Genomic DNA, 22,924 nt, shown 5'->3' on the forward strand with positions numbered 1-22,924 from the left:
CGGCCTGAGAAAACCCCGCGTAAGCCCTAAATCCTTTCCCTTTGCCCGCTTAAGCGGGATGTTTTCAGACTCGTTACGCTTCAATGACACCGGACGTTACTAGAAGGGGGGGAATAAATACACCCATAAGGCGGTCAAGGAGTTATTTGATATTATCAGAAAGCTGGACGAACAATGGAAAAACAGACAGGGGAAACTTCTCCCGGGGAGACATGAGGGGCAGAGATGCCACGAGGGCTCTGACAACCCCCTCCCCGGGTCTCTGCCCCTCACGGCCTCCCTGAGGGGCCTGTCCCCAAACGAAGCGCCCCGGACCCTCCACACCCGGGCCGCCTCTTCCTCACCCCTCGCTTCTCTATACGCGACCCCGCGGCGGGTCCCCGCCGCCATGAGGCGTCTGAGGGCAGGCTCCTGCCGTCTTCGCCCGCGGCCCTGGGAGGGCACCTGAGGCGAGGGAACAACAGGTAAGCCCAGCCCCGCAGCCTGGCGCTGGGGGTCTCCTCTCGCCCGCCTGAAGGAAAGCCCGAGGCAGGCCAAGGGAAAGGAAACCCCCGCCGGAGGCCGCCGGAGCAGCCGGGTGCTGAGGGGTCCTCCCCGCCCGGCTAGCAGCGCCCGCGACCCTCCCCGTCCACTCACACACACACAGCTCCACCACGTAGGCGTAGTAAGACCAGGCCACGACCAGGGCGATGAAGACCACGGGCACCCAAGCCAACACCTTCTGGCAACACTTGAGGACGTGGGACGGCGCCATCTTCCCTGCCGGGCCGCCGCAGGAGGCATCGGCGCCGGCGCTGCAACGAGCGGCGGCAGCGGCTGCAGCTACGGCCGCCGCTGCGGAGCCGGCCCCGAGCGGGCGGGCGGGCAGACCGGTCCTGGGCGGGCCGCAGTGGGCGGGAGAGGGGCGGCCCCGGCGTCCATCGCCGCCTCCTTCCCGCGGGCGCCGAAACGCCTCAGTGTCCCACCGTCCTCCGCAGTCTCCTCCCGCCACCTCTCGCTCGTCTCAGAGGGAAGGGAGCGGATCCGCCTCTCACAAGAGAGGTCGGCCGTGGAGGTTTCACCCTTCACCGGTGGGGCCGTTTCTGGGCCGGTTACGCCTCAGCGTTGTTCTTTTCGCCGTCTTGAGCGGGCGGGTGACGCCTATCCTGGGCACAAAGGCGCCGGGACGGGTCCGGGAAGCCAAACCCGGGTCCGTGCGGGGCTGTTGCCTCCTCTGCCTGCCCGAGTCCGTGTGCTTACAGGGCTCGGATGTCTTGCTGCAGCCAGCACTGCTCGTTAATGCATAAGTTACTGTGTTGCTTCCCGAACTTCAGTGAACGCCGCGGGCAGCACCACCGCCTTCCTGAGAGGCATCGCCCGCCGGGGGAGGCATCCCCCGAGCGTGGGCGTTCTTAATGCATGAAATTTCCCGCCTTACCACGGCACCGCTATGACCTGGGATCCCGGGGCTGGCACGGCCCGTGGCGGGGCCGAATCCCCCTTTCTTTCCGAAACCCAGGGGAACTGCTGCTGGGGCCCTTGCCCAGCTCTCAGGCGGCAGCGCGGCGGCTCCCGCGGGGCTCCGGCGACACCTGGCGGCGGGCGGAGGGGCCGGCGGGGCCGCCCGCGGCTGAGCCAGGCCGATCCCCGCGGGGCCGGGAGCTCCCGGGCCCGGGAGCGGCTGGAAAGATGAAATCCCTCGGGGCGAGGGGTCAGGCTTGAAACAGCCCAGCAGTGCGGCACGGGGAGAGGGCTGCGACAGGAGAAGGCTTGGAAAAAAACAGCGAGGGGGGCTGCCCGGTGTGGGTGGGCAGAGCCAGCGCTTTGGGAACCGCGTAGTCCTTTGGAGTACGGAGAGGTGAGGGTGGTGATGACGATAGCGTTGCTTTGGCGGAAGGCACGGGCCTTATTATGGCCTTGCCTGCCGGCGAGGTGATGGAAAGAACGCTAAGATGGGTGCTCAGGGATTCAGAAGACCATGAGCTAACAGCAGTAGAGAGGGGATGCTCCAGGCGAACGTGAAATGTGTGGCAGTGTGCATGAGTGTGTGTGTCCGGGTGCTGGTGCGGGGGGAGGAAGCAGCCACCTCAGATGCTGAGACATGCAGAGGAACTGTGAAGCAGGGAGATGTGCTGGGTGTTGGGGGGAGAGGAGAGGTTGCCCTCTAGGCTGCCAGGACACTGCTGGCTCATGCTGAGCCAGCACCCCCAGACCCCTTTCTGCAGGGTTGCTCTCAAGGCAAATCCTCTCCCAATTTATACTTGTGCCTGGCATTACTTTGTCCCAGGAGCAGAATTGGGCACTTGTTCTCGATTGGTTTGGAATCAGCTCTAAGTGTATGGGTATGCTAGGACATGGGAGCACTTACATTATCAGGATGGTAAGGAAGATGGTTACAAATTTGCAGGTAGTAATGCAAGGGCTGATAAAGAAAGGGATTACAGGAGAGGGAGAGAGCTGATGGAACATCTTTGCCCAGCCCATTTCTAATTGAAACAGCCAGAGGACAATAGAGCTGGAAGGCATGGGAGGAGTGACTGGTTACATGGATGGCGTCCTGGTTATGGGGGCTGGTCACTTACCTTCTACTAACAAAGACAGAATAGTTTGGACTCCGTGTGAACTAGGAATATCTTGGGCTGATGTGCTGGTTAGTACATCAGGGATATTGTTAAAGTATTCCAGCTTCTCTAATCTTAATTCCATTTGCTTAAGGGCAAAACCGTGCAACAGCTGCTGCCTTTGCTTTCCCTCAAGATGTCAATGGAGATGTAACTCAAGACAATGGTAACAGATTTAAATGCTTGGGATCCAAGTAATGAACATTTGTCCTTTTAGAAGTGACTGATTTTAGCTTTAGAGGGCTGTGGGATGAGCAAAACAGAATCAATAAATTAGATTTTTGAATCAGAGCACACTACAGGGCAGGCAAAGTTGCATGGAGTCTGCATGGTACCTTTGCAACCAGAGTAATACCAGAGGGATGCAGTTATATCAACCTAGATATGCTGCAGGTTAGTTTGGGACACTGAGCCTGGTATTGGTTCTGTAATATATGGGATGAAATTGGGAATGTCAGAAATATGGAATGTCAGAAATCTGTTACTCTGGCATACGTTGAGTGTGTCTCTTCAGTACTGCCTGCTCAACAAAACTCATCTGGCATACTGACCACCTGGCAAACCCCATGGTTACACTACAGAAGGTATGGGCACCTTGGACATTTAACAGTCCAAAGTTCATTTGATGTTGAAATGCTCACAGCTGAACTCAGGGAGATGGAGGTGGAGGGGCGCATTTTCAGTCCCATACAGAGCAATTTGTTATCTGATGCAGCAACAACAATAACCACCCAGGAGAGGCAAAAGGGACTGCCAACCTAACAGAAAAAACCTCTGAGGTCTTCAACTGAACAGTGTCTCTGGCTGTTTATTTTACCAAGCACAGCTGCTGGTAACAGTGAACCAGCAGCTAGAGGCTTTTTGTAAGGCGTTAACTGCTTTCTCATGGGGAATACAGCAGTCTCCTGTCAGGAGGGCACCAGAGGAATGGTGCCCATTTTTGTCTTGGAAATGGGATGGATCTTCAACAGTGGGATGGTGGCTTGGGCACATATTGAAGGAGGAGCGTGATCAGTGGGATATAAATCCTTGCATTAGCCTGCCAAAAGCCTCGTGTGTGGCAACAGGGTTTATAAAAGGAACACATGTGTGTTCTAAGACCTTAAGCCTAACTGGCCACTGTTGGAAGTGAGGAACTTCACAGCACCTACAATCTGCACCAGGTACCAAACCCTGTGGAGCACTGTGGGCATCACCACACCTTGGTGAGGAGGAGGCAGAATGGGAACTCTGGTGGCATTTGGCAACGGCAAAGGTTGTACGTGTGTCACCTCCCTGCCAGTGGGTGTGTGGGAGGGCAACACAAGCAAACCAGAAAAAAAAGTGGGGAAAGGTAAGAATAACAGGGGGACCACCCACCAGGAGACACTCAGCAGTGGGGAGAAGACTGAAACGCAGTATTATTGGGTGCAATCCACAAGTATTAAGAATGATAATTAGTTGTACAGTTGTGTGTGCTTTTAATCATTTAATCACTGTGTGACTTTCTTAGTGGTGTCTCCAGGGACTAGGCAGTGTACTCTCACACTTGCAATCTAAAGGGAAGGGTGCCAGAGCTGGGAAGTAAAGCTACAAACAGCTTTTACCAAATGTGCTGCGTGTGGCTGGGTGTTACTGTGCACCGACCCTCCGCTCCTCCCCACTCCCACCAGCTTCCCTGACAAAACCCCACCACCCTCCACAACACGCACAGTTCCTCACGTGGAGACCAAGAATCATGGCTGTGCTCACAGGCTTAACTTGCAAACGATTTGCCCTGCTAGGGAAGGCGTGAGGTGATCTAACATGACCATCCCTCTCCCAGTCTTCCTTGCAGATGCTGACTCCAGCTTCACCCACGAGAGTATCAGTGGGGCCATGTGTGTGTTGTACCGAGCTGCAGGAACAGCCACCACATGTGGTTTGGAAGCAGAGTGAAGCTGGCAAAGCTGGACACCATGACCTGGCCTGTACTTCTGTTGTGGGTCAGTTAAGCACGACTGAGAGCCAGTGACAGCTGCATAAACCTAGGACAGGACAGGTGATTTTTGACCAGCTATTGTCCAGCAACACTTCTGTGCAACGTTTCCATGCTGACAGAAACTGAAGTGAAACTGAATTACCCAAGGACAATGTCAAAGTTACGAAGTGCCAGAAGAACTACGTGTCCCAGACAGTCCCCGGCCGAGGAGTTAGGCTGCATGAGGAGCCCCTTGGCACAGCTGGCAGGAACTAACAGCTTCCACTTCTCAAAGCCATCTGGGACTCCTCTACAAGGACCTCTTGAGCAGAAAGCAGCTCCTTGAACAGAAGCCAAGCAGGGTGGAAGGAAGCTCTGCTAGAAATCACTGCGTGCCTGTTTGGCTTCAAACCCCTGCACTGCAGCTTGTGCAAACTCTGCTGCCTCGGATGTGGGGAGGGACATGTGATGACACTGGGGCGCCAAACAGCATCTCAGAATGCCATGTCACAGGAATGGCTGCTCACCTCACTCACATCTGATCCTGGAACTGTCAAAGAGCTAAAAAAAACGGTGTCCCCAGTCCTTTTCCACATGTCACACGGCCATTGCTGGCTGCCCACCCGCTTTAGCCACAGAAAGGACTGCAGGAGAGAAGTGAAACTTCTCCCCTTGTAGCTTCAGCACCAGTTTGGGTATATCACACAGACTTCCAGATTATTGTTGGTTTATCTGCAATAGCTGGTGCAGGTTGGCAGGAACAGGTGGCAAAATATATGGCACTGTAAATGACTGTATCATCCCTTTCAACTTTTAAATTCAATAAAGTACAGCTACAAACATTTGCTCTGCTCAGGGCGAGGTGTCTTAGTGCAAGCTCCAGCTTCTCACAACTTCTCTCTGTACTTTCTAGACATCATAACCCGCAAAAATTTAATCTCCATTTTGCTCCTGTATTTCTCCCTCTCAGAGTAGCTCATCTTAAATTTCAGGAATGAACAATCCCTGGGCAGAAGCATCCCAACAGCTGTTTAGATGGAAACCAATGCAAAATGTTACCATGTCTCATTAGGTATCTTACTAATTGCTCATGATTATATCAGTCCAATTAATTTTTGGAGGCTTCATGTTTCTGATCTACACATAAACCAAACTGACATTGTGTTAAGTACTTACTCTTCACATTCCAGTACAGCTCATGTAATCTTGTATACACCAACTGTGTGTGATTAGTTGCCCTTGTTTGTGTTAGATCCAGTTCCTAGATTGTGAAGACATGCTTTTGCTCAAACAGCATCCTGAAAAATTTATTTTCAGCCATATTGATTTATCCCTTGCTCTCCTAGTGTCCTTCTGACAGACGCATCTCCTAAATGATCATTTCTTCTAATAGCATTTAAAAAAACTTTAATTCTTTTAACTTTAGGACCTACCATTTAGTCTCCTTTTCTCTTGAAATCCCCTTTTCTAAAGGTGAGGGTCAGAGCATCACGTTTTGGTAGCCTTTCTTTTCAACAGTGAAGGTAATCATCCGTGCTGACTTGGCCACTGCTGCTCGAGGAGTGCTGTGCATTATTTGTGAGAGGCACACACTGCTTCTAGTAATGTTCACTCATTCTAATATCATCCATTTCAAAGGAGATTAAAGCACAGAAAGACACCACATTATCTTAAAAAAAACCCCAAAACAGAGGATTTAAACCACTATTTTCACAAGTCTTAAGAACAGTAGGGTTTAGGGAGGGGTGTGATTTAGAGCTACTAGTTGCTCCATGGGGTAATATTAAAACTGACAGTTTTTCCCTGAAGCAGTGGCCCCGAGGCATGCAGTACTGCAGTGTGACAGTCCTGTAGCTCTTCCTTTCTCCAGGAAATTGCTCGCTGGGTGGGTCCAATTTCAAAATTTACTTCCTTAATGCCCAAACTTGTAAAGGTTTTAAACCAGCTTCTTTCTAAGAGTTTTCACCCTCCACATAAACCAGCACTAATTTAACCAAAACCACCATCCAAATGCAAGTACCTGAAGTCAGGGACTGTTAAAGACAAGGAAGAAAGGCAGCATTCACAGCCTACAAGTTTAGCGCAGCGAAGCTCATCAATGGAGAAAGACGAGTCCTCCAGGGAGTGTTCCAGAGCAGGAGTCCAAATCATGAGATAAAATAATGACAAATGTCTACAAAATAACTCACCAAAGTCTCTATGTTCACTACAGAGTATCCCATCCTCCCAAATTTTCAACTCTGCGTGTCTGAAATAGGGCCAATATGCACCCTACGTTTTGGGGTGCAGCCTTTGTGTCCCCAGAACCTGCTGCCTTCTGCAGTACTTTTGCCATCGGCTCAGCGTGGAGAGCCAGGACACCCTGAACAGGGCCAGGAGAGGAAAGAACAGGGTTCACATTGGAAATGTGGGTGTGAAAAAGCAGGGCACAAGGTGTTATTTCCAAAATCACATGGGTAGGTGTGCTGTGAAGTGTCTTCCCGATGGAAGCTGGTATGCGGGAGCAGCTACGTGGCTCAGAGGATGGTGAGCAGAGCTCTGAGCTTGGGCACTCCAGTTAATGAACTGAAAACATTATTAACTAAGCCAATACCAGCCTAATGGGAAATCTGTCTCCACATATGTCGCATGATTTTTATATTATTGAACCAACTAGGGATTGTTTAATCAACAAAGCCAGCAGGAAGCCATCAAATAGCAGGAAAGTGAAGAGATGTGCACTTGTTTGCTGAAATTTTGTGCACTTTCAAGCCTCATGTTTCCTGTGCTGAGCAGGGCTTTCCCCTTCTTGTTGGGTGACATCTCCAGTTTCTCTCAGAGGAGTTCCTGTGGTCAGCTGGGGTTAACAGTGTGTCTACATCCACCACTTTCATCTTCAAGCTTCCCTTGACACCAGCTGTATCACGAGAGCTGTTGCTTGGTTGACTTGGATCTCACTAATAATGACCACGACATAATTTGGACACTTACTTTCTGTTCAGAAGGACTGATGTTTTTTTCTGCAGTGGTTTCCTGACCCAGCTGTGACTGATTCATAGGAAAGGTTAAATCTGAAGGCATGAGACATTATAGTGTTTTCCCATGGGAACTCTTGCATGAGAAGAAAACGATTTTAAAAATCTGATGTATCGATGCATTCTGTATTCATCCAATTCTATGCTTAAGCCAAAGTATGGTCAATATGACTCAATTTTAAAACACTTGCTCTAAGTGCCTGGGTTTGTTCCCATTCTAGCTCTTTATTGGACAGCGACCACCTTTCATGAAATGCACTGGATATGTGAAGTGCTGTGAAACCACAACCCTGGCTGGTTTATCTCACCTATCGCATCTCTGCTTTCTAGGTAAATCCAGTGTAATCTGTAAACTCTTCAGAGCCAAGACATGGTCTGATATCTACACTCAAAATTCCACGAGCTCTGAGACACTACAGAGTACAGAGACAAAACATCTATAATTCCTGAAATTACGAAAACCTTGTGTATCCTCCTCTGAAAGCCTGACACTGGGAATGAACATACTGTTCACCCTTTTAGTAATACCTGGTTCAGCAGACAAGCCAACACACCCTGATGACACCTGAGTTCAGCTCAGGCGCTGGCGCATCTCCAGGCTCGACCAGCGGTAACCTGTCTGAACCCCAAAGAAAACAAATTCACTGGAGGAGTTGGAGGAAATCGGAGATTGGCTTTTGTTACAGCAATAAAACATTCTTTTTCAGATGTTCTATGCAGAATACATGCTCCTCGTGGCTGCATGCTTTGTTAAACCCCTCAGCTCGGTGTGACTGCAGAGGCAGCTTCTCTTTCGGAGGTTTGCATAAACTGAGGCACTGAAATCCATTTCCAGAAACAACCGATGAGTTTCCCTCAGTTCCACATTTTTGCCTTTGCTTCTTTTACACATGAAGAATAAATGTTCTTTAACAATTACCTTAAACAAGCCAAACACTGTCAGTATTTTACATGTTGCTTTTTACGAGTGCTGTTATGGGAATACAGCTAAAAATCTGGACATAAGTTACACGCTGTAAATGCTGCGTACTCACTCCTGTCTGGCATTCTGAATCGATTTCTGAGACTGCTGCAACGTGCAACATATTCATCCACATAACATTCAGATGCAACACTGGAGATTTTTTTAAAATGAAACTTTATTTAGCTTTTCTGTATGTTTCTGTTCAGAGGAAGAGTTCCAAACATTAAAAAAGTCCTAACTGACTGATTGGCAGCTGCTATAAACTTTTAACTACATTGTGTTAGGTAATGCTGACAGACAGGTTGCAAATACCATAAGGTTACTAAAAATAAATAAAACATCTAAAACCACCATGGATTCCTTAAAAGACAAGGCCAATCTAAACACAAAACCAGCTCTGTCAATCTAGGACATTTAATATAAGAAATTATTTTAAGACTGTTTCATAAAGCCTTTTAGTTAAGAGAAACAAAACCAGACTACAGATTAAACACAGAGTCTGATTCTTCAAGCCTGACGGACAAGTGCTCCCTGGCCTTCAAAGACGTTCCTTCCTGCCTGTTCTTTGGGGGTAACTCCTTCTGAAAATGTTTTGCAACTGCATTTCAATTCTTAATCAATCATTTCTTTTTTACTAAAGACTCAAAGTCCATCTAAAAATAAGCATATCTGCTTTCTTTTTCCTCTGAACTCGACTCCAAAGCGTTTGCTAAAAAATAAAACATGAAATCCCATTTCAGCAACTCGCTGCCAAAAGCAGGTACTGCTGATTGCACGAACTCAAGACACACACACAAGCAACGAGGAATTAAACTTCTAGATAACTAAAGCTAAACAAACTCATTTTCCCAAAAGAAAACTACAGAGCCTGTAGGAAGCACGTAATTAGTAAAAAACAGCACAAAAGCAATAAAGAACACCTTAAACCTATTAAGAAACCACAGAATAAAATGTTAAAGAATAATCTCCACTCCAAAGTAAAAATGATTTGCCAAAATATTAGCAGCAGCGGCACGAGGCAGCCTTGCCTTAAAGCCAGAGCTGGCACAAAGCACACTTTGGGTGAACACACACTCACCCCGTGGTACAGATGTGTCCCGTTCGATTGTGTCCTCCACTAGCTGGTGATGCAAAAATGGCTGTGGTACTTTGATGCCAGTCCTGCTGCCCACCCCCGCTCCCAAAGCCAGCTCTTTCTCATGGCTCCCACCACCAGCAGACACAAGCAACTTCCAAACGCACTAAGTAAAGCAGGTAACTCCGCTCCTGCTGCCCCCAGAGCAGTGCATCAGTTCTCTCTGAGGCAGTGGGGGCGGGGGGCCAGGCATATACTACATTTGATTTCATTCTCATGGTTTCCTGGGGAAATAAAAGGATCCTTCGTGGTCACTGGTGCCTGGTCTTCCAGGCAGTCTCAGGATGCCCACAGAGGTGTGCTAGTGGGTTCTGGTGGGTGACTCTGGGTGCACGTCCACAGATGCCAGGAATATGAGCATTTTCTTGTTAAGACAAGTGAGGACCCTGGAGGGAACCACAGCAGGCAGGTGCACACTGCTGCTTTGCTAACTACTCACTCTGTTTCCCTAGGAGAGACCACCATGCCGAGGCTCAGGCAGGAGGACTGCTGCTCAGCACAGTCCTGCCTGATGGCTACTGACAAACCACATACATCCTCTGTCATCTCAGTACTCCCTAGGTGGCATCTTTATGATCTCCTAATGCAGCCTCTCATGCTCCTGATCTGAATGAAGTATCTGCTCTGGTATCTGTCACAGAAGGTTCCCCTCTTCTCAAGGCTTCTTCCAACTAAACCCCAAAGAAATTACAAAAAAACACCCCCTGTTGAGTTTATACACAACTTAGAGAATAACACAGCCAGTGCTACGCTTAAAATGGATGGCTTCTTCCTCACAGAGCAGTGAGGCTTTGTGGTTGTTTTTCTTGAGACACTTCCCCACTCCACCTTCCAAGACAGTTATCATGAACCCAAACCATTCTGTGCTTCCATGCACCTGCCTTGGAAGGTTACACTTTCACCGCAGCCAAGAGAAGTCAGGCAACTGGGACAGGGAAAGAGGAAGAACCTTGAGCGCTTTACAGATAAGTCTATCTCCTGCATATAGCAGCCAACCAGGAAGACTGATGTGGACCTGGGACTACTGGCTCCTAAGGTTGTAAGAAATGAAAAACATATACCATGCACACCTGCGTATACACAGATGCACACTATGTTATAGCTAAAAAATGTTCATCTAGAATAGCTAAATGTTAATTTTGATCTGTTCCTTGGTTTACTGTTCAAGACCTTGCATCTAATTTTGCATTTTGGAGCAATAAACATTTTTATATACTTTTTCATTGCATGACTTATTACCCCAACACTTGTGTACTACAACCTTGAATTCCTGAGATACTGCAGTATTCCCTGCCACAACTTCAGAAAGATAAAGCAACTATTTGCTACACATTCACCTTCTGAAATACAATTAAAGCAAGATAGTTACGACCCAAATTGTAGCTATCCCTGATTATGACAGAATGAGGATTCTTCCTTCTCATTTATACTATTTGTTGAAGACGTCTGAGAGACTCAATGCACATTCATGGATCAATGTAAAACATTTAAAGCCTGTATCAACAGTGTCATATTTCCAGTTGAATATTATCTTCGTGAAGGTAGACAAACCAGACATCCACACAGGATCCAGTGTGGAATCATCCAGGTAGGAGCTGGCACATGAACAGTTCCCAGCACTGAGGGTGCGAGCGATGTGGTTTTTCCTTTTTGATTTGCATGGGGTGTGCAAGTGGCTTCGCCTTTTGAACCTCTATCCTTGCCAGGGAGAGAGAACTGCTGTGGCTAACTGGGATGATGTCCGCTCTTCCAACAGGTGATGCTATTGCTGTGACATTCCTGACAATGGCCACTATTAAATCCTGTGTATCCTGTATGCTACAGCACAGGGTCAGACTCCACAGAGGAGTAAACAACACTATTCCCTGGCGTATTTCCGTATGGAGGTCAAAAGCGATAACAGTTCTGTAAATGAAACTGATTGCACGAGAATGACATAAAATTATTGCATTGGAAACTGGGTTAATTAAAGTTTAACTATAGTAAAAAAAAAAAAAAAGTGTTTTTGATTCAGCTGTTATGCAAACAGAACAGACAAACCCCCCTAAATAACAACATTCATAGCAAAAGAACAACGGGCTGCTTTAGAAAGGACTTTTCCCAGTTTGCTTCCACACTTCTTTGGCTCCTTTAATGCTTTCTCTTTTCACACACTTCCAGTAACCTTGAATGCCTTGCTGTTGTGGCACCTGTTAATAGAGTTTAAGTATGTTTAGCATTTACAGAAAAAAGACCCTTATTCACAGACTGTCTACATATAATATGTAATGCAATGCTGTTGCTCCTGAAGTTCACAGGCACAATAAGAAGTTCCCAGTGGCAGCGCTCCTTTCAGATTCATAGGCAGCAGGGGATCTTCAGTTTGAAATACAACTTACTCACTATCTCTACTTATGTTTCTACCAGCAATAACAAGATAGTTGTAGCAATCCTCTGTGGTATTTAAAAATCATGAAATTAGCTTGTTACCCTCAAACCTCGATGAATTCGGTTCCTCAGGACTCCAAGAAACTCGCCGTGGCTGAGGCAGTCATCTCCATCGAGATCAAAAATCTTGAAGATTGTATCCAAAACATTATCTGAGAGCTCCTGTCCTGTTGCCACCTTCACTGCTCTCTTGAACTCAGCTAGTAAAGACATAATATTACATCACAGGTGACTGTGAACTTGTAAAGAAATTGGAAAGCGCATAAATAGCAGGATCCTGGACAATTTACAGTGTCTCATGGCTATCCCAACTGGAGAATTTGGGATGGGTGGACTAGTAAACTATTAAGAGGACTTGGTTCATGCATTCTTGAGGCTGCTTCATCTTTCATAACACTATTAATTGTATGATAAACTTCTGAAATGCACTTCTTCAGCACCAATGAGAGTGGTAACTTTTGCTAGAAATAACTGCATGCTAAAAACTTCCATACTTCTGGCTGATGCCAGTGCCTGTGGATGGTTAAATGCTTGCCTCACCACAGTCTCATTAAAAAATACTCTCATTTTATCTCAAACCAGTTTCATGCCAATTCATTCAGAAAGAAAACCCTTCTCCTCAAAGAACAGCATTTTATGATACGCTCCACCTCAACCAACAATCCCCACAGCAGCTCTGTAGAAGAAACACAGACGATCAAATACACAACACACTGCTCACAGCACATGGCTTTAATATACCTGTAGTTCTGGTTTTTTAAAGAACTAGGCTACCTTCTCCTAAATTATGATGGAAGAGTTTACGAGGATTTATGGCAGAAAAAGCTGTCACACCTCTCTGGAGACCTACTTTCCTCTTCAGGTGTTTGGCCTTCTCTCTTTAGACTTCTGTGTGCATTACAGCAACACCCCATTTTGGTCTTGTGGTGTAAAGAACTTGGAGTTTTGACTCCAGGAAGATGAGGAAATGCTGCCATTTTTATGGGGTTGCCATAAACCAGCGGCTAGTATGAGTGAAATTATTGTTTATTATAGCAAGTGCAATCACAGCACATGAATTGTGTGCATTTTTTATGGCATTATAGAAGTGTGAATTTCCAGGAGGGACTGCGAGTTATTGAAATACAGCAATATTGTAGATTATCAGAGCAAGCTGTCCAACTAAGTAAGAAAGAAGAGCAACAGTGAGGTGGCTGAATAAGCTGGGGCTGTTCAGCCTAGAGAAGAGAAGACTAAGGGGGGACATTATTAATGTTTATCAGTATCTTAAGTATGGGATGCAGGGGGAATGGGCAGCCCCTTTTCAGTGGTCTGTGGAGACAGGACAAAGGGCAAAGGCTGCAAGTTGGAGCACAGGAAGTTCCACACCAACATGGGGAAGAACTTTTCCCCAGTGAGGGTGCCAGAGCCCTGGGACAGGCTGCCCAGGGAGGTGGTGGAGTCTCCATCTCTGGAGATATTCAAGACCCGTCTGGACGCCTGTCTGTGCAATATGAGCTGGGGAGCTGCTTTGGCAGGGGGGTTGGACCTGATGATCTCTCGAGGTCCCTTCCAGCCCCTACAATTCTATGATTCTGTGATTCTGCTTTCATAAAAGTGCTGCTCTTAAATAGCATTATAAATATGATTAGTTCTGAAGCTTACTAGAGGATAGAGCACTCATGACTTAACTCTCGTCTTTGCCTCTTTGAACAATTCCTGTATAAATGCAGTTGATTAATTTACAGTTGATTTTAATATAATTAAGTTGAAAAACCTTCCGTAAGAGAATATACCATGATTTTAAAAGGACATGAAATATGGGATGCTTATAGTAAAGTCATAATCTTGTCTTTAAAAAGATGTTATCTGTTTCAGCTCCTGAAGCTAAATGTAAAACCAGAGATGGTATTGCACTTTTTGCAACAGAAGATGAAAGATCTTCTGAAACAGTGGAGCACAATAATCTTCAAACCAAGAAGGGCCACCTTGTACCAGGGAGAAAGGGTGAGCTGCTAATTTAGAAGAAAAAAGTCAAAAATAAAAGGAAGGACTAAAGGATATATATTCATGTGTGTGAATACACTTATGTACATGCAGGGAAACAGCAAGGCAAGGAACTTAGTGAGACTCAGAAAAAGGTCAGACATGTACGTGTAACCCCTGTGAGTTACCTCTGAAGACAACAGTTTTCAATCACCTTACGGTTCAGTGCATAAACAGAGACACACTTGCCTGTTGGTTAGGAACGAGTTTTTACAAGGAAACTTCACCAGAGTCAACAACAACTGTTGGCCTCATCATCCTTTGGCACTTAAAAATGTGATACTTAATAGAGAAGTGAGCTAAAAGGGATGATTCTATGATTCTAAACTCTCATCTCTCACTTACAACTGTTATCACAGAATCATAGAATGGTCTGGGTTGGAAGGGACCCCAAGGATCATAGAGCTCCAACCTCCCTGCCACAGGCAGGGACACCAACCTCCAGGCCTGGATCTACACAAGGCTTCCCAGGGCCCCATCCAACCTGGCCTTGAACACTTCCAGGGACGGGGCATCCACTACTTCTCTGGGCAGCCTGTTCCAGCACCTCACCACTCTTTCTGTAAAAATCTTCCCCCTAATATCTAATCTAAACCTTCCCTCCTTTAGTTTTAATCCATTTCCCCTTGTCCTGCCATTGTCTACCCTTTTAAAAAGTCGAATCCCCTCCTGCTTATAAGCTGCCTTCAGGGACTGGAAGGCTGCAATGAGGTCCCCCCGCAGCTTTCTCTTCTCCAGGCTGAACAAACCCAGCTCCCTCAGCCTCTCCTCATAGGGGAGGTGCTCCAGCCCTCTGAGCATCTTTGTGGCTCCTCTGAATCCTCTCCAACAGTTCTACATCTTTCTTGTATTGGGGGCCCCAGATCTGGACACAGGACTCCAGATGGGGCCTCATGAAGGCAGAGTAGAGAGGGACAATCCCCTCCCTGTCCCTGCTGGCCACCCCTCTACTGATGGAGCCCAGGATACCATTGGCCCTGCGAGCTGTTATTTCACCATTCATCTTCTTTCCACTTTAAATGTTGTGCAAATAAATTCTGTCTCCCCCACAGAAGAAAGATGCTGTCAAACCAGACAGGAGGGCCACAAAGCCAGCTGGGAACTGAACCACATGATGGAAGAACAGGTGAGGGAGCTGGGGAGAACAGAAGGATAACCAAGAGATCTTTCTGCAGCCTTCAACTACCTAAAAGGGGTTGTAGAGAAGAGAGTGCCATATTTTTCTCAAAGGTGCATGGAGGTAGGACTCATCAATCTAAGTTGTAGCAAGGGTTTGACACAGAAGTCTCCATGATGACAGTGGTTAAGCTCTAGAACAGCTGCCCAGAGAGACTGTGGATACTCTTCCTGATGGCTGGACTAGCTAGTGATGGAAGTCACAAACTGCAAAGCCCCTCATCACTTCTGGCCTTCTCTGGTTCAAACCCCATCTGAACATTTCTCTCTCTCGAATACTGAATTCTCTTCCTATCTTTTCACATCTCTCGTGGCTTTGTCACACTAGTCTAGCAAATATTTATTTCAGAGAATGTTAATGTCTGATCAAATTTCCTTAGGAACTTCTTTATGTTAGTATTTTCAAGTAACTTATGAGAGCTGTCTTTCAAGTATCACAAATAACAACCTCAGGATTACAACAAAATGCACTTGTAAGTCCATGAAACTTCTGTTGCGCTGCATCTATTTCTGCTAAATGGGAAACCTGCAATTTCCCTCCCCCAAATCTTCATTTCAAACCCCACTTTACAATATTGTTTGTTTTCTGTAACGATGATTGCATAACATATTATGCCCAAGGAGAAGGCAGTATGGAGACGTAAGTAAAACACAGCAAGATATTAAAGACCCTCCAAAAGAAGAGATTTCTATTGTTTGGTTTCCTCAGAAAACTAGTTTCAGGTGAGGAAAAAGCTTTGTTACCATGAACTGCTACTAAATAATGCATTGTTCCAATAAAACTTTCCTAATCTAGAGTTTAGACTGGACTGAGAGCAGCCTTCCAGAGACGGACCTGGGGATACTGGTGGATGAAACATTGGGTATAAGCCAGCAATGTGTGCTTGCAGCCCCAGGTGCCAACTGGGCTGCATCAAATGAAGGGTGAAGTGGTTCTGCCCCCCCTGCTCTGCTCTGCTCTGCTGAGAGCCCACCTGGGGGCTTTCACCTGGAGGCTCACACCTGGAGTACTGTGTCCAGTTCTAGGCCACTATTCTGGTTTTGGCTGGGATGATTTTCTTCATAGCAGCTAGCACGGGGAAAACATGGAGAGACTTTACAGTAAGGCCTGTAGCAACAGGACAAAGTGAAATGGTTTCAAACTAAAGAAAGGTAGATTTCGATTAGACATTAAGAGGGAATTCCTCCTTATGAGGGTGGTGAGGCCCTGGCACAGGCTGCCCAGGAAAGCTGTGGCTGCCCCCTCCCTGGCAGCATTCACAGCCAGGTTGGATGGGGCTTTGGGCAACTAATGAAAGATGTCCCTGCCCATGGCAGTGGGGTCAGGGAGGTGTCGAACTCAATGATCTTTAAAGGTCTCCTCCAACCCAAAGTATTCTATGGTTTAGTCTGCTGAGAGCAGTTCAGCATATGATAGCACATTGGAAGTTACCAAGCAAAAAACTGTATCATTATTTCTTCGTGAAATAAAATGAATTCAGAGTAATGAGCAGCATACTATTTTTGGACTTCGTGGTGCTACTTTGGGATATTTTGGGAAAGCTTATTTACATTAATTCCATAACAAAAATGCATTTTTTTCTTTAAAAAAAAGGTGTGCAGCACTTACCCCGTTTAACAGGACGATTGGCTACAGTAAACATCTGCATGGCAATAGAAAAATCTTCCAGGTTGTTTGTAAACTTGCAAAAAGTCTTGAATTCTTCCAAACTGATATTCTAGAGTATCACATAAAGCAGATGATATATAATGAAGAATACACTCAAACACCAGTAAATATATTTAACTAAAGCTGGTGGGCCCTAGTGTTTAGGTGTGACTGCTTACTCATTGTCAATATTTGCATTTCTCAGTTAGCAAATTATCATTGTTCTTATTTGCATGAAATCCAAAGGCTCCAGTAATGAGAGATTTACATTCAAATGAAGACCTGTACATAGGAAAGAGGAAGGGAAGCAAAGCATGCTTTAGGTACCAACCTCTCCTGCCTCAATTCTGTCTTTCACATTCTGCCAGTAAATTTCATTGTTTTCCTCATCGGTGAAGTACAGGAGCCACTCTGCAAAGTCTTCTTTCCTCATGACATTCAGACCCTTTGAAAATTTTATGAACTCCATTTCTTGGACTTCTGTTTGCAGATTTTCCATGAATCTAAGTGAAAACAGATATTATCCAACAGTTTGTATTTGCATCACTGCTACTATCTTCGCTACAGAAAGCAGCTGACACTAACTCTTCATCACAGATACCACCACCATTGGTCTTTAAATCCTCACTGGTTTAATTTTACCTGTGTTAGCAAGTTCTTCCCCCCCGGCTGCATTTCAGTAATGACACCAGCAGAGTGCTCTCTAAGTCTGCAGTTGCAGGTTGCTGCTCCTGAGAGAACTCACCCATGGCACAGGGTTTTTAAGAATGCTTTGAAACCGTGCAGATAATGAGACAACATGATTGGTGTGGCAGTATTATGATGACCAAATTGAAAAGGACGTGGTAACTAAAGGCCTGACACATCATTTATGACATTTCCTGTTAATAAGAGAGGATAACAAGGTTGGAGAGTGCCTAGAAAGATCACAAAGGTGGAAGAAATGAGGAAACTCACTGCAGGAAAAGATGGCTAAAAGCCTCAAAGATTCTAACTGCAGAGCAGGGCTTGACAAATCAGCTGTGTGCTCACTGGAGGGTAGATCAGAGGGGATTACAACTGACATGTATGGAGCTCGGAAGAGCACAGAAAATGATGTTGCAGGTGTTTGGGAAGCTAAAGAGAGAGCTGCCTGAAAAAGGAGAGGTGGACATCAAGGCTTTTTGGAGACAGCCTGTCTTCTAGGAGGAAGAAAAAAAAAAGTAGCACGAGGAACAAGTAATGAGCTGCAAGTGCAGAGGTAGAACTGTGGACAGAGCTGTAGCTTTCTGTTTCCCCAGGTTGGTCTATGAGGCCATTACAATTTCTTCCAGCTTGATAGGAACTTTGAGAAAGCAAAGACAACACCATGAGATCCATTTCCTAATTTCTGCTTGAGATATGGGGTGATCCAAACCCAAGTGGTAATTTTAAAATATAAATAAAGGCTAAAAACACAGGGATACTTGCCAGAATCCCTTTAGTGCTTCAGAAGAGCCCTGCTTTATTGAGTTACAAGAATTACTGTCAGGAGAGAACGAAATCCTCCTGTATGGTGACAAAGCAATTAGTTGGAGAAGAGGACAGCTAAGGGTCTATGCAGCAAAGATCAGCAGAGGCTCATTTGCTCACCCATGTTTGCATGGCCTCACTGGATTTGAGCTCTTTCCCCTGAAATTACAGCATTTTAGCCCACACAGTTATCTTTAGTTCTTTAATGAGATCACTCGGACAATTAGTAGCTGGAAGCTCTGTGAAGTCTATAAGGGGTTGGCTGAGGACTGCTGTTGCAGCGTCAAGCTCTCTCTTGTGTTTTTTCCTCTAACAATCAGAGCTGGGCCGACAAGTCCTGCCTGGCTTAGGACAGGTACATGAAAGCCTGACAGTGGAACCCATTTGAAGTTTCTGGCTGGCGTTTTTAGGGCAATACTGAGGAGGGGTATGATAAACTCTCACATATTATATCAGCGTTTTTCTGGTCCAGTGAAGAAGGTTACAATGCTTCCACAGCACAGGCAAACACTGAGATATAATCCTCCACAGTCCACCTTAAAACCTGGCTCACTTTCAAGCCCCCTGACTCTCCCTCTCACAAGGGGATGAAATACCAAAGGACCTTCTTGTGAAGGGGAAGCACCTCCCCCCTCCCCACCTTACAGACCAGCGAGAGCTTTCTTGCACAGCTTGCAAACCACTCTTCGACTCTCAGATACAGCTCCTGTCCTTGGAACACAGGAGGTGACAGCTGGCTCTGGCTAGCCCAGGTCAAGCTGCAGGGGTGGAGGACAGCAAGGACCAGGCATGAGCTCAGTCCAGCAGAAACTGACTAGGGCCACTTTTCTGCATTTCAGGAGTGGCCATCAAGAGCAGGGAGGTTGGTATCTGGGGTGTGCAGCTTGTGCTTGCCTGGAGGTCACAGCTGAGACCATGCAGGCTGGTAGCTGCACCTTCATCATTTTCAACCCATGTAACGTCTGGTCTAGGGGAGGAGAGGCTGCTGAAAATGAGGTCACTTACAGATAGATGCCTAGAACATGGATGTAGGGAACAAGCCACCATGTGTTTTGTTTTCCTGGCGTTTAACCAATGAAAGGTGGACACATTTTGCAACAGACTTAAGGTCTGTTACTGAAGGTACGAGTTATTTGTCTTGGGGACTTAACTTTCAGTCCTTTGCTTTACTGGTCTGTAGCCACAGTGATGACATATTCTTCCATCTCTTCTAAGTACCATGTGTCCTTGAGCAGGAAGCCCTCAGTGTCCTGCCCTCTAGCCATACCCAGCAACGGCAGGACAGCTGAGACCGACCGTTTCTACACACTGAGGAAGGAGCGGGTGCCCCAGCCAGCTACACGCATCACCCAGCTCAAAGGTCCAGTGAAGCCAAAGAAAGAGGAAAGCAAAGGGTTTGGCTGTGGCATTTTGGATGTGTTCTTGCTTCTGCACCCTTTTCCAGTCAGACAGCAAAGGCAGTGGTGTGTTTCCCCAGCCCCACTGTGGGTTTTCCACTGCCTGTCCCTGCCCTCCCTGGTTGCTTTGGGGCAGTGACACTGCATCCTCCCCATGACACAACAGCCACATATCTTGCTGCACCACATAGATTAGGGAGGGGAGCAGGTATTACTTCTTTAGGTACAAAAAAATTGACAGAAATTTAATTTCAACTTGTGGGCTTGCTCCTGGCAAGCCAGAGTGGGAAGCTTTCCTGCTGAACTAAATGCTACTTGGGCCAGCAGCTGAAATGAGCAATTTAAGATCTCCCATATTACAAAAATTAAAATACTATGAATCATCACATCAGCATTCTAGGTCACTCTTATTCCCAGATGTGAGAATTAAAAATCCTAATGAGTTTTCTTTTTTTTTTTTAATCCAAGAGAAAGTTATTAAAAGTTATTAAAAATAACTTTCTGGTTAGGAAGTAAAACTTAATACTTAAATGCCAAGACACCACCAGGGATACTCGCTTTTGTATCTTCTGGATCCCAGGGCCATGAGTTTCAGATGAAAATTCCCCAAAAATTTCTCCAGATATCAGGAAAATACAAGCACAGGAATAAAACTCCCAAAGCCAGTGGAAGCTTGGACAGGGAGCCAGAATTTAACTACAGGGCCAGGATTCTTATGGTAGATATGCTCTACAATTCAAAAGTACATTGGGAGTGTAATTTTCAAGCTGCTGTTGCAGCTTTAAAATAAAAGCAAGCCATAAGTTTCCAAATAACAAGAAGGAAAGGCAAACAATAAATTTATATGATGGGGAAAAAGCTGGGAACAGACAGTACTTTAAGCCTGTTTTATCCATGTTCTCTAAAACACTCACATGAAAGACCAATGGCCAAATTTGTTACTGCATTGCAACAGCATCCAGAAACCTTATCAGGGTTTATCCCTCATTTTGTAATGTACTCTACTATAAAAAAGGGCATCTTTCAAGACTTTTTGGCAACTCAGCTTTAATAGTAGTGAAAATGGGGAGACCTCAGGAATGCAGCTATTCTCCCTCCAACCTGAGGTGTTGCAATGATGTGCCAGCATTGTATTTCTTATGGCACCCAAAGAAGTAGAATAAAACACAGAAGGAAAGTTTAGGGAAAGTTTTCCTTCCCATACATCTTGACATGAACAGAAAGTCTGTGCAGAACTTTAACACTAATAAAGAACTGGCCAGTTCTTGTCACACTGATTTATAGGAAATGAACTTGATGATAGTGGTGGATATGCCACCCCAGCATCCACACTCGGCTTCAGGTCCTCTTTGGATACTTCTGAAGACTTGGTAACCCTGTCTGCACCAAAAGACTGTTGCAAACCTGCCACACAGTTGCCTTTTTGCAATCGGACTTTCAAAACAAAATATAGAAGATCCAATAAGGGCTTAACCATTAACCTTTAGAGAACACTTAGATGTACACTTGCAGATTCAGTTTTGCAAGCAATAAGACAGTTCATCGACCTCACTACTTTCAGAATTACAGGCAACCCCCCCTTTGATTTACTGTCCTCAGGGTTTCCAACCCAAACTACCCACTTTCATTTACAAGCATTCTGCAGAAACAAATATAGTATATAGGAAAGAAAGAAACAAAGATTCTTCTCAACATCTTTACTAAGTACTTGGGAAATACTCAGATCCAGTTATGATAGGAATAGGCAATTACGAAGTCAGATTTTGTTCTTGTCTCCAATTCCCTGTCTGATCCTGGTTGCTTGAGACATAATCTCTAAGTGTGTTAGGGCCCTATATACATAGATACACAGATACAGGTGTAAGTATAGAGACAAATAAGAAGGCAATCATACTCTATTTCCAAATCCCTAGATGAAAGTCTCTGAAAAAAGTACAAGCAATCATCACATCAAAAGCACTCCTGGCTGACGATGCTGCCTGAAAGAGATTCTGCACCCATATGTTGGCACAAACACAGAACAGCACCAGAAAAACGTCAGCACTCGTGGTGTGGTTCAGCCTCGACCATGAGTCTTGTATATGGAAGGTTTGAAGTGACACATACTGAGGCACTCAAAATACCAAAGGAAAGAAACAAGACAGGTAGGGAAAAGGCACGTCTTGTGATGGCAATACAATTTGTCACCTTCAAGCTACAGCAGAAAATAAAAAAGAAGTTATGATTAAAGAGTATTTCTGGTGCAAAATTCCATTAACTGATGAGAAATTTGGAAGCAACAGATCAGGTCAGAAAATGCCTGAAACTGGATCTGAAAAGTTCACTTTCCTTACATGATTAAAAGATGCCCAGTGTTTCACCATCCTGGGAAACACTTTTCTGTAAGTCATCCCAGGGAAAGAATACAACACTCAGAAAGTTTTCTTAATATCCTCTCCAAACTCCCTGCACTTTTTTTGTCTGTTCCCCCCCTTTAAAGAGAATGTGAGAGATTGAAGTTCGCTTGGGGACAGATTATATAAAAAAAATAGCAGCTGTAAACTGTTTAGGGAGTGAATTTCTGTCTCATCTTTTATTTGGGACTAGATATACTTAAACAAAAGCCGGAAGGGACTTTTTTCAGGGAAAAAACCCCAGTGGGGTTATCAAGAAGAAATACTTGCTATACCTAGAAATCAGAACAGTCTTCTAGTCAGAATAAAAATACAATATACCTGGAAATTAAAGCACAAGTGAAATATTTTTGGAAGATCAAAAATTACTTATGTCTTAAAAACCAGGGGAACCCCAATGCAAAAGAACAAAAAGCCTGGAATCCCAAAGAACTTCAGGCTTCAGGTTTGAAATCTGACATTCTCTAAGATGGGTCCTGGTATTAGACTTTGCTGTTGAGGTGTGAAACTGAGTGGTGGTCATCTGAAACAGAAACTTGTTCAGATCTTCTGAGAAGATTACATCCACCCAATTTTGTTACATGACTTTAGGCTTTATATTTTCTTAAACTGATCCAGCAGGATAATGATTCCATCTGAATCTGGCTAGGAGGCAACACCTTTACTAGTGATGTATGTAAACATACTCCAGAATAATTTAATTTAAATTTCCTAA

At 45.5% G+C, this 22,924-nt stretch overlaps 2 protein-coding genes across 2 annotated transcripts in view; both read right to left on the reverse strand.

The window, feature by feature from the left end:
* Positions 1–754, reverse strand: part of ZDHHC20 (zDHHC palmitoyltransferase 20) — a gene marked incomplete at its 5' end in the record, with an annotated part of 42,550 nt that extends 41,796 nt beyond the window's left edge. The window contains one exon of the mRNA XM_084279496.1: positions 637–754. Coding sequence (XP_084135622.1) covers positions 637–754 — 118 coding nt within the window. The remainder of the gene's footprint in view (positions 1–636) is intronic.
* Positions 755–8,680: 7,926 nt separating this feature from the next.
* Positions 8,681–22,924, reverse strand: part of MICU2 (mitochondrial calcium uptake 2) — a 146,235-nt gene continuing 131,991 nt past the window's right edge. Inside the window, exons 9-12 of the mRNA XM_084270255.1 lie at positions 17,260–17,431; positions 16,890–16,998; positions 12,122–12,279; positions 8,681–11,841 (exon numbers count right to left, since the gene is read on the reverse strand). Of these exons, the coding sequence (XP_084126381.1) occupies positions 11,737–11,841; positions 12,122–12,279; positions 16,890–16,998; positions 17,260–17,431 (544 nt within the window). The 3' untranslated portion in view covers positions 8,681–11,736. The remainder of the gene's footprint in view (positions 11,842–12,121; positions 12,280–16,889; positions 16,999–17,259; positions 17,432–22,924) is intronic.

This window comes from Gallinula chloropus (assembly GCF_964237585.1).
Source record: "Gallinula chloropus genome assembly, chromosome: 1".
NCBI classification, from domain to species: Eukaryota; Metazoa; Chordata; class Aves; order Gruiformes; family Rallidae; genus Gallinula; species Gallinula chloropus.